This window comes from Mustela nigripes, chromosome 11 (genome assembly GCF_022355385.1).
Source record: "Mustela nigripes isolate SB6536 chromosome 11, MUSNIG.SB6536, whole genome shotgun sequence".
Lineage (NCBI taxonomy): Eukaryota > Metazoa > Chordata > Mammalia > Carnivora > Mustelidae > Mustela > Mustela nigripes.
Window position 1 is genome coordinate 15,407,261 of NC_081567.1, and position 11,698 is coordinate 15,418,958.

At 43.3% G+C, this 11,698-nt stretch overlaps 2 protein-coding genes across 2 annotated transcripts; one reads left to right on the top strand and one right to left on the bottom strand.

Annotated features, from left to right (window-relative positions):
- Positions 1-1,390: 1,390 nt before the first annotated feature.
- On the bottom strand, positions 1,391-1,643 carry LOC132027172 (small integral membrane protein 29-like). Its single transcript, XM_059415941.1, has one exon. It carries the CDS (start codon positions 1,641-1,643, stop codon positions 1,395-1,397), a length of 249 nt encoding a protein of 82 aa, XP_059271924.1. The 3' UTR covers positions 1,391-1,394.
- Positions 1,642-8,146, top strand: LOC132027294 (integrin alpha-D-like). The gene is made up of 11 exons (XM_059416045.1): positions 1,642-1,653; positions 2,109-2,222; positions 2,332-2,411; positions 2,511-2,594; positions 5,005-5,083; positions 5,242-5,349; positions 5,457-5,534; positions 5,726-5,839; positions 5,982-6,083; positions 6,353-6,463; positions 7,754-8,146. Exons 1-11 carry the CDS (start codon positions 1,642-1,644, stop codon positions 7,850-7,852), a joined length of 981 nt encoding a protein of 326 aa, XP_059272028.1. The 3' UTR covers positions 7,853-8,146.
- Positions 8,147-11,698: the final 3,552 nt, after the last annotated feature.

Consider the following 11,698-nt stretch of genomic DNA (forward strand, 5'->3'; position numbering starts at 1 on the left):
CTGGGTGATATCCTCAACTAATATGATGAGCCCTGGGTGATATCCTCAACTAATATGATGAGCCCTGGGTGATATCCTCAACTAATATGATGAGCCCTGGGTGATATTCTCAACTAATATGATGAGCCCTGGGTGATATTCTCAACTAATATGATGAGCCCTGGGTGATATTCTCAGCTAATATGATGAGCCCTGGGTGATATTCTCAACTAATAAATCATTGAACATTATATCAAAAACTAATGATGTACTTACCTTGGCTAACTGAATTTTAATAAGTAAAAACAAAAAAAAAACAACAATAAAAAAGAAATGCAATAGATTTATGTACCTTGATTTTATATTGTTTGAGTTTGCTGAATTTGTGTATCAGTTCCAGGAACTTTTTGCAGAGTCTTCTAGGTTTTTAAATAGCGAATTTTGTCCTCTGTGAATAGCGAATAGCTTGACTTCTTTCTTGCAATTTGGATGCCTTTTATTTCTTTTTATTGTTGGATTATTGAGGCCAGGACTCCAGTAATACCTTAAACAACAATGGTGTGAGTGGACATCTGTACTCATATTACAATTTGTGGTCATTTGAGTTGTTCCCTGATTTTGGCCATGACTGTTCTTGAGCATGTATATTGGTGCACGTATGCATAACATTTGGAAGGTATTTGCTACATATGGACTTGCTGGATCTTGGATTCCTGTATCTTCAATTATAATAAGTAGAGACCAACCATTTTCACCTATCTGCACTTCCATCAGCAGATTATTAGAGTTTCTGTGAGTTTCTATCCACTGTAACACTTGGCATTGTCAGAGTTTTAAATTTTTGTCCATCTGGTGATATTTCCTTACAGTTTTAATTTGCATTTCTTTAATAAAGTTGAGGAACCTTTTGTCTATTTCCTGGTGATTTTGATTTCTTCTTTTAGGAAGTGCCTGTGCAAATTTTTTTATTTTTCTACTGAATTGTCCATACTTTCATTTTCATTTATTTTTTTATGTAAATTCAATTTAGTTAACATATATCATATTATTAGTTTCAGGGGCAGAATTCAGAGACCCATCAGTTGCATATAATACCTACATTACGTAAACTGACTTCCTTAAGGCCCATCACCCCATTATCCCATTACCCACCCACGCACTTTCACATACTTTTCTTAATTGTAAGCATTCTTTAATATTCTGGTTACCAGTACTTTTCCATTTACATGGGTTTAGATATATTTTCCAGCCCTGAAGACAAGCGTCTTTTCAGTTTCTTTTAGAGGGACTTTTAATAAATCAAATGTGTTAATTTGATTGTGGTTGATTTTTACCAAAACTTCCTTTAGGTTTAGTGTTTTTATGTGCTGATCTTGGTGATGTCATGGTTCTGGGGGGAGGGGGCGGGGGTGAGGTCAGGTCTTGACGTCCAGCAGGGGCATCAGCGTGTGCTGGTCGCTACTCTGCCAGCTGTGTACCACCTTGGGGTCCCCCACATCCAAGAGCAGCTTCTTCTCGGCCTCATGCAGTTCCTCCGCGGGGTCGAAGCTGTAAATGGGGAGCAGGTGATGGCGAAGCTGGTCCACTCGCTTTTTCTTCTGCACATACATTACCATGGAGTCCCTGTTGGCTTGGGGGGCATTGGGCACTGTGGTGTTACTCATGACATCCGCAGCGGGAAGGCTGGGTGGTCAGCGTGGACAGTGGGGCCTCGGGAGGGCGCTTCCACGGGGCTCCCACCTGTGGCTGCAGCCCGGACAGGAACGCCCTCGGTTGGCTCCCAGCTGATCTTGTTTAAGAAATAATTCCCTACTCCAATGTTACCAAGATATTCCCCTTTATTACATTTTAGGAGCTTCATAATTTTGCTTTTTCATGTGAAATATTTAATCTAGTTGGAATTTATTGTAGTGTATGGAGTGAGGTAGGAATTCATTGGGTTTTTTGTTTGTTTGTTTGTTTTTCAGATTGCTTGATTTTTTTTTTTTTGTATTGGCTAATTTTCCTAGTATTTTTTGTTGAAAATTCTGTCCTTTCTCCTACTGCTCCACAGTGCCGCCACTGTTATATATCAATCCCCAAAATGTACATGGATAACATTTTTTGAATTTTATTTCCTTCCCTGAAAGCAACCCCATCAGCGCCCACTGCGCCTGGCGTGTGAGGGAGGGCCCGCTGGGGATGAGGGCCGGAAAAGCAGCAGCTGTAGCATCAACCACCCCATCTTCCAAGAGGGCACCAAGGTGAGCGCCTCCCCACAGATGCTCGTCACTCTCTCCTCTGTCCTGACCTGCTCCTGTCTCATATTCTCCCATGACCTTCCTTGTCCTCATTCCTTCTGTCTTCTCCCAGGGCACCTTCATAGTCACATTTGATGTCTCCTACAAGGCCACCCTGGGCAACAAGATGCTTCTGAAGGCCAGTGCGAGCAGGTGAGGCCAGCTGTATCCCTCCTGCTTTCGCCTCATGCCCCTGCAGAGAGTTCTCCCCTGGGTTTCTGTTCAATAAGGTTCCCCCCACTCTCTCTCCAGTGAGAATAATAAACCCATGACCAGCAAAACCGACGTTCATCTGGAGCTCCCAGTGAAATATGCTGTCTACGTGGTGATCAGCAGGTGTGAAATTTTGACTCTCCTGTAAGCCTAAATCTTCCCTTGCAGCCCAGACTGATCTTTAAAGGATAGGTATGTAACTAGCCCTCTAGTTCCTCACATGGGAATACTTGTGACCAGTCATCTATTTATGCTATAGTAACATACACTATATGCTTCTTGCTTCTTCTCTGATAGGTTTACCTATTGAGTTTGCCACCACTCTTGCACACCACCCTCTATCTCCAAGGCGCAGGCCTCCGTTAACATGAAGCCAATTCTATTCTTCATGCTAAATTTGAGTGTGCTGAAGTGAAAGTAACTAGATTAAGACTGAGGCTTCTATGAACACTCTGAAGTGGGAGATGTGGTTTGTCACCACACAGAGGAAAGAAAAGGTCAGGGTTTCACACAGCAAACAGGAGACTAGAGATGTGACAAACTGCTGAGAAAGTCACCAGAGTCCAAGGCTGTGGCAGGTCACAGGAAAGTCATGTGCAGGGCTGTTGCTGTCAGTTCTGAAGGTGGGTGGTGGAGCAGGGTCAGGCCAGGATGGAGGAAGGGCAAGGACACCCAGATAATCCGGCTAAACTACAGAAGTTTGGAAGGTGGTCAGAAGCTTATAATATTGCCATGGGACAGAGTTTGCCACTGTTGCTGCTGCTGATGACACATGAATGTCTAGCGCAACTGGGGAGAGACAATCAAACCGTGTCATTGCCCTTCCAAAACCATGTATGAATTTCCCCTACTGTCCACAGGAAAATAGTGGAACTTACATTAAGAGCTTACAGTTATATATACATACGATATGCCAAGCATTTAAAAAGTACTTTACAAGTATTTACATTCATTTAATCCTTCTAATAACTATGGGATATGCTTATTGTTTTGTTTTTAAAGATTTTACTTATTTATTTGACAGAGAGAGATCACAAGTAGGCAGAGAGAAGGGGGGTGGGAAGAAGGCTCCCCGCTGAGCAGAGAGCACGATGCGGGACTCAATCCCAGGACCCTGAGATCACGACCTGAGCCGAAGGCAGCAGCTTAACCCACGGAGCCACCCAGGCACCCAATATGATTATTGCTAACCCCCCTTTATTACCAACAAAGAAATCAAGAGGTTAAGTAACTTACTCTTCTCAGTCAGCTGGTAAGTGACAGAACCAGGAATCAGTCAAATGGTCTGGCTCTGGAGCTTGTGCTCATGCCATTGCAAGGGTTGGGGAAGATGAGTGATTTACTCAAATTTGAAAAGAGTGTTAGAACTGGAAGATTTTAAAGTGAGAAAACTGAAGCAGAGAGGGAAAGGTTAGGAGTGAAAAACAGAAAGGTTAGCACCATAAGGGAAACTATGAATTCTAACATTTATACCATTGCTGCAACAACTCTATCACAGGCACTATTATTAGCAATCTCAGGTTATACAGGAAGAAACCACAGAGGTTAATTAACTTACCTTAGGTTACTTGGATAGGAAGTGGTAGACAGAAATGTCAGATGGTCTGGTTCCAAGCCTGTGTATTTAATCATCACACTGACAGTTACATTTGTGGGAAACTGTGGGGACCCCATGGAATTTCTGTATGGCTGGCCAGGCTTCTGTACACTACATACGGGTGAAATGTGCAGCACCCCTGCTTGTTTGCTTGATTCCACTGAGACCTTAGATGTTAACTCTGGGAAGGAAAGGATTATGGCTTGTTAACTGTTGACTCTCCAGAGCCAAGTACACAGCCAGGTATAGGGTAAATGTTTACTGAAGGAGGTGACGGATGGATGGATGGATGGATGGATGCACGGAAAGCCACCTGAGGCTGGAACATTTGTGACCACTCCAGGGGCTTGTGTTTATGCACCATCCTTTCTCACGCTTACTTGACTGCCCCAGGATGGCCACATCTTTTTTCTTCATTCCATCGTGGAGGGGCTTGTACTGCATTTTTTACCCCAAGTAATCCAACCATGATTCCCTTGAGTCCCCTTAGGCTTATTTGTTCTGGCATCAGCCTCTGCAAGCATTGCCAGATGCCAACCATATACCTAGTAGAGGAGAAAGTCATGTGAACACCTTTTTTTTTTTCCCCCATGGGAAAATGTTTAAATGTTATGAGAGGTCATGTTTAAGTTGGGCCTTTAAGTGAACATTTCCAGAAGAGGAGGGGTAGGGGTGTTCCAAGCAAAAGAAAGAACTTGAACAAAGCTATGGGGATGTGAAAGATCCAGGGTATCAAAGGATGAGCTAGCAGTTCTGGGTGACTGGAGCAAATGCCATAGGAGAAGAGTTGAAGCTGAGGCTGCAGGAGCATGTGGGGATCATAATTCTTTCATGGGATTGTCTGCTGGGGGCCCAGCAGAGCCCTTGGCCTCAGACAGGGGCACCACTGAGGATGGCTCTGGGAGTGTTTCTCACCAACAAGCCCTCTCTCTCCAGGCAGGAAGAGTCTACAAAGTACTTCAACTTTTCAACTTCTGATGAGAAGAACAAGAAAGAAGCTGAGCATCGTTATCGTGTGAGAAGGCAGGGAGTGTCCATATCTTCCCTCCCATGGTGCTGCTAATGTTGGGAGCTGGTGGGAGAGAGAATAAGCAGCTGAGGGCTATATCCAGGAATGAAGTGGTATTTTGGATTCTTCTGGGAGCACAATAATGTTGTCTCAATTTTCTGCAGGTGAATAACCTGAGTCAGCGAGATGTGACCATCAGCGTTAATTTCTGGGTTCCTGTCCTGCTGAATGGAATGGCTGTGTGGGATGAGGCTGTGGTGGCCCCTTCTCAGGTATCTCCTTGCCTTTCCTAATTCTCCAGAGTCTGATCCTATAGTGCCTCACATCCTCTTACCAGTGAAATGTTGATCATTCTGTGGCTGCTTCTCTCTCACACCAGAATCTCTCCTGTGTGTCGGAGAGGGTACCTCCCCAGCATCCTGACTTTGTGACCCAGATTCCAGGGAGTCTTGTACTGGTGAGAAAGACCCTGGATTCCCACTGCAGGACCAGCTGCCCAATGGGGGATTTAGGGAAACGCAATTGCTAGGTTGGAGATCTTTATATATGTCCTATATTTGTTCATCTATTCTCCAACCCAGACCTGACAGACTTCCTTTTTTCCTGGTGGCTCTTGCCTCCTCAGCTTCATTCTTCTCCTGTCCCTAGAACTGCTCCATTGCTGACTGCCTGAAGTTCCACTGTGACCTCCCCACTTTTGGCATTCAGGAGGAACTTGACTTCATTCTGAAGGGAAAACTCAACTTTGGCTGGGTCAGCCAGGTGCGTGGATCCAACAGCAGAGTCCCTCCCCTGGATTTGGGTGGTACTAGATATGTCTGCACGATCCTCAAGTCAGGAGAGTTCTTGAACTCTGAGGCCTTTCCTCAGGCTATTTCCCCAGCTCGGTCCCTGTGTATTGCAGACATTGCAGAAGAAGGTATTGGTAATGACTGTGGCTGAAATCACGCTCAACAGATCCGTGTATTCCCAGCTTCCAGGACAAGAGGCATTCTTGAGAACTCAGGTAGTGACTGTGTGGTAGGAGTGGCCAGGCCGTAAGTAGGAGGGCTACTAATGCTAAATCCATTGTGCTGTGTGGGAGGCTCAGAAGCCTGGAGGGAGGAAGGATGAATGTCCATCAGCAGGAAATCTGTCCCTAAGCCCATGAGTGCTTCTATATCCCACCTTTTGGAGAAAAGGAAGGAGCGGAGGGAGTTAAAGTTTGGTGAACCTAGAAAGAGTCTGGGAGAGGAAGAGTTCTGATACTTTCTGATAAGGTCATCTCCACTCCAGATGGAGACGGTGCTGGAGAAGTATGAGGTCTACAATCCTATCCCCATCATTGTGGGCAGCTCTGTGGGAGGACTGCTGCTGTTGGCTCTCATCACAGCCGTCCTGTACAAGGTGAGTCTTTCCATCCTGCTCTTGACGCCACCAGCAATTTGATCCCATTATTTCCATAATGTAAGAAAGAGCTCCGCTTGGGTATAGGCGCACAGTCTTGGCAAGTCATTGCATGTGAGACATCCCCGTTCATCTATGACTTCACTGGTTCCCAACTGTCTCCCATATCTGTGCTTCTCTATCTGATTTTCAGGTCTCCTTTAGTTGCTCTCTGGGTATTTTCCACTCTTTTCTTCCTCACTACATGTTTCCCTTCACAGCAAATTACAACATAAAAGCAGTGGCCTGAATTAGGTGTTGACACAACCACCGATTCCGTCTGACTATAGGCAGTGTCTTGTCCATGCTGGGCCTTGATTTCTCATTCTGAAGCTGATTCCACCCAGTATACAAATCTTGGTAAAATCTAAAAGCAGGGGCGCCTGGGTGGCTCTGTGAGTTAAGCCACTGCCTTTGGCTCAGGTCATGATCTCAGGGTTCTGAGATGGAGCTCCTCATCGGGCTCTCTGCTCAGCAGGGAGCCTGCTTCCTCCTCTCTCTCTGCCTACCTCTCTGCCTGCTTGTGATCTCTCTCTGTCAAATAAATAAATAAAATCTTTTTAAAAAATCTAAAAGCAATTTTAGTTTTGTATATTTATGCACAAGGCAGAAATATTAGAACACCTATAAAATGCAAGTATTTCGCTCCATTGAAAAGATCTATAAAATGATATGCATATATAAATGATATAGAGGTATGTTCAAGTTCTACTGAAGAGGATTAAAGTAGGGTACAAATGTTCAGTATGATTCAGTTCTTCCTAATATTTTGTTTTAAAGCCCATCATACATCCAGAAAAGTCAACTAAGTTGTACATTGACAACCCATGTAACCTAAAAACTACTGTATAAATAGTTTCCAACCTTCCTTAAGTGCATATGTGTCTCTGCATCACCCGTTAACTATCTAGCAATTCTTGTTATTCTTGTTATTTTTTTGGATGTCTATTAAAGTAAGCTGTGAGCAATGGTACCCTCCAACCCTAGATAATTCATCAACCAAATGATTAACGAGAGTTCAACATTTACTTATGGTTTCCTTTTTTCATGTTGAAATACTTTACATAAAGCAAAATGTACACATCCTAAAAAAAATTAAATAAAATCTAAATGACTCAGTATGTCTAAATATTCTCGTGCAGTGCTTGAACAATAGTAGGAGTTGTAGAAATAGTGATCGCTCTCCCCAAGCCATCTCTTTTCCTCTCTTCCACTGGGTTTCCTAATTTTCTTTTCCTTCCTCCCCAACAGGTTGGCTTCTTCAAGCGTCAGTATAAGGAAATGATGGTGGAAGCAAATGGACAGACTGTCCCAGAAAATGGGACTTCAGACCCTCAAGCTGTCCAATAAGAAACTACCTACTATTGTCCCTTGGACCTGATATCCTCTGAGAAGTTTCCTGGCTCTCTTATTCCCATCTAAGTTAGGCCTACAGGGGAGAACTGTTCAACATGAGTGAGGCTAGGGTCAGGCTGCTTTCTCTCCTTGGGAGGATGCAATGTGTCCACACAAAGTGCCTTGTCTGGGAGGGGTCATTTGTCTTGTCAAAGCTGTAACTGGAAACCTCAGAACAGGATCTTAAACATGCCCCTGGGTGGAGTGGGTTTGGATTTCTACTTAGAAATACATGAACAATAGATTCAAGCTCTAGTCTCTCTTGCTTCACTTGCTACCAATGGTCTTTCCAAAATGCAGTACTGAACAAGCCACAATCCTCTTCTATCTTTAGTGACTCCCTATAATTTTCAGGTTGACATCTGAGCTATCCAAGTTGATGATGTTAGGATTGCATTCCATTTCTAGAGGGCAGTCTTTGATGCAGAAACCATGATTTGCTCTGTGCTTCCCTTTCAACCTTATTCCTAGTAAAATAATGTCAGTATCAGCTTTGTCTCCGGAATCTCAGTCCAGATTTCCCAAACTGAACTGGGAACAAAATGTCTACACATTGGAATTTGTAAACGTGGTTTTCAGGCTTTGTCAGCATTGCTAAATGGGAAGGAGGAATAGAAAGCTAGCAGGAGTATTGCCCCAGTGCCACTTTGGCTCACCTAGCTCTAGCATCTCTCAGAGATCAAGAAACCCAGGACACTTCAATTTTTTGAGATTTCAGATATAGTGAATGAAAAAATGCTGAGACTTAATTATAAAAAGTGTGTATTTAAATGTTGGCCTTAACAAATTAACACATCACACAAAACCAATGTATGTACGTTTTTGGGGGGAAAAAGTCAAAGATTTTATTTTTAATTAAATTATAATTAATTAATTAATTAATTTTTAATTAATAATTAAATTAAAATTAAAATTAAGGCCTTTTAGGCATATGGGTCCTGTACAGGGATGCCCATGGTGTCCCTTAACCAATATTGGATGGTGGCCAGCCCTGAATCCTGGGGCCTGGACAAGAAAGTTAAATAGAAGGGAGGTTATTATGTTCCTATATTGGCATAATCTGGCTTCTTATTCTACTCACTCAGTTCTCCAAGCTGTCACTGATGAGGAGCTCGTGGAGCTGTGGCAGGTTGGAGTGAGGCAAGAAAAGAGCCGCTGGTGGAAAGGTCATTTGAGTGAACCAGTACACTGGTGCTTCTTACAAATCCTAGGAGATAGGGAAGGGGATATTGTTTGCTATGGTTAGTGATTGGCAGGCACTTTGAACTCCTAGATCAGAGACCTGCTGCCCCCAGTATGGTCATTGTTACTTTTACGCCACCCATCTTAGCATAAAGTTCAAAGTGGTGTCTGTTAGTGAGCTAGGTGTCAACACATCTCAGGTCATTCCCTGCTCTGGAGTGATCCATTGTTGCTGCCACTTCCCAGGTGTTTGGTCCATGTGGATGTCCTAATTAGAAACACAGAAAGGGGGGCACCTGGGTGGTTCAGTGGGTTAAGCTGCTGCCTTCGGCTCAGGTCATGATCTCAGGGTCCTGGGATCGAGTCCCACATCGGGCTCTCTGCTTAGCAGGGAGCCTGCTTCCCTCTGTCTGTCTCTCTCTCTCTCTGCCTGTCTCTCTGCCTACTTCTGATCTCTCTCTGTCTGTCGAATAAATAAATAAAATCTTAAAAAAAAAAAAAAAGAAACACAGAAAGGGGAGGCAGTTGATCATGAGATTATAGGGGAAGCAAAAAACGACTCTTTACTGCCACAGAAAAATGTCTCCTTCTTTCATCATCATAGGGTCCCCAATCCCTTTGGAGTCTCCAGAAGGATGAAATATTATGCAATAGATTTAAGTAGGGCTCCAGATTAGACTTTAAGAGAGTCCAGCTTTGGACTGTTGTTTTACCAAATGTGTTCCATGTCGTTTCCTAAGTGCTGAGTTTTAGAGGAAAAAAAATACAGCAAGAAAGAATTTTTAACCCATACAACTCACATATCTGAAATGGTGACTTTCATAGAAATCTTGCTATATCCTTCCTATTATCTTCCTAACGGTTGTCCATGGACTCCAAGGGCTGCCGTGGGCTTTTGTGTAAAAGGAAAGTAACAGGTGTTCTGTTCACACTTTTCCCTTTGCATATTTTCAAAGTTGCTATTGTGTTGTGCTATATCCCTGAATCACAAAAATGGGATAATGACTCAAAAATTTTGGTCGAAGCATAAAAATTAAGATGAAGAAGTAAAATGTTGCAACTTAGAATAATTTCATCAAAGTCAATATTGAATGAGACTCCGGTCCACATTTAGTATAGGGAAGTGTGAATGCTGGGATGAGTGATCCTGATCCAAAAATTAAAATATATCCAGAAAATATTGTACCATTGAAACTGGATTTTATTGGGTCAGGTATCTATTTTTTCCTAGGCTGTTGTCCATTTTGAAACTTTGTTCAATAATGGCATGAAGCTATCAAAGCTTTTGTGTCATTTTGAAACATGGCATAATGAGCTTTCAGATAAGGCAACAAAGATTTCTTAGAATGATTGTAACAGGGGGAGGTGCAAGATGGTGGAGGAGTAGGGGACCCTATTTCAACTGGTCCCCTGAATTGAGCTAGATATCTACCAGAGCACTCTAAGCACCCATGAAATCAGCCCGAGATGTAAGATTACACACTTCTGGATCTCTAAGGGCACAGGATCATCAGTGGAGAAGTGCAGAGGAGTTGGAAGTGTACGTGCAGATATTGGAGGATAAACAGAAGGGGGAGGCAGCCACCAGCACTGAGCCATTGGAAAGTAATGCCCAATGCAAAAGTGCCCTGCACTTGGGGACCAGTAATAACTTGGAGATTGGTGGCTGCGAGTCAGGAAAGGACGGATAACAGCACTCAAACAGAACAAAGGGAATTAAGGGATGATTTTTGGGACCTGGTGGCTGCAGAGGTGGACCTAAGCCAATGGTCCCAGAATGGCCACAGCTGGTGCCCTTCCAGAGCTGGTATCTGCCTGGACATGAGTGGGTCCAGTGCAGGCTTCAGTCAGTGGTCCCTGGGGCTGGTGGCTACTGTGGCTCATGAGTGTTTTGAAGATACTTAAAAGTTGAGGAACCTTAAAGTGTCTGAGACAGCAAAGAGTTTGATACTGTCTCATTCACAAATCAGACTTCTATGGTGCTTGAAGCGTATGAGGTCTATGATCCTATTCCTCTCATTGTGGGAAGCTCTGTTGGAGGACTTCTGCCTTTGGCTCCCATCACAGCCATCCTGCACAAGGTGACTGTTTTCATCTCACTCTCAATACCACCAGCATCTAACCCTCCAGAGACAGGCTAGAGACAGCCCCCCAGAGACAGAATAGTAAAGTGGGAAGAGCTCTGACAATGGAATCAGGTGGGTCTGTGTGTATGTTTTGGCTCTATCCTACTTACTTTTTAAAATACCTTTTAAGTTTATTTTTAAATAAGAACTAGTGATATTAAATATTTATATTTTGTGGGGGGTTGCCTTTTTTTAAATTTTTTTAAAATTTATTTTTAATTTTCAGCGCAACAGTATTCATTATTTTTGCACCACACCCAGTGCTCCATGCAATCCGTGCCCTCTATAATACCCACCACCTGGTTCCCCGACCTCCCATTTAAATTCTTTTTATTTATTTTCAGCATAACAGTATTTAGGGTTTTATTTTTCAATGCAATTTTTTAAAATTTTATTTTCAGCGTAACAGTATTCATTGTTTTTGTACCACACCCTGTGCTCCGTGCAATCCGTGCCCTCTATAATACCCACCACCTGGTTCCCCCAACCTCCC

What these genes read in the sequence shown, in the direction of transcription:
- LOC132027294 (XM_059416045.1), top strand. An exon ending in TCTTCCAAGAGGGCACCAAG is followed by an intron (nt 2,223 to 2,331) that starts GTGAGCGCCTCC and finishes GTCTTCTCCCAG; the next exon opens with GGCACCTTCATAGTCACATT. An exon ending in TTCCAGGGAGTCTTGTACTG is followed by an intron (nt 5,535 to 5,725) that starts GTGAGAAAGACC and finishes TCCTGTCCCTAG; the next exon opens with AACTGCTCCATTGCTGACTG.
- LOC132027172 (XM_059415941.1), bottom strand. Translation starts at nt 1,643, where the DNA reads ATGAGTAACACCACAGTGCCCAATGCCCCCCAAGCCAACAGGGACTCC.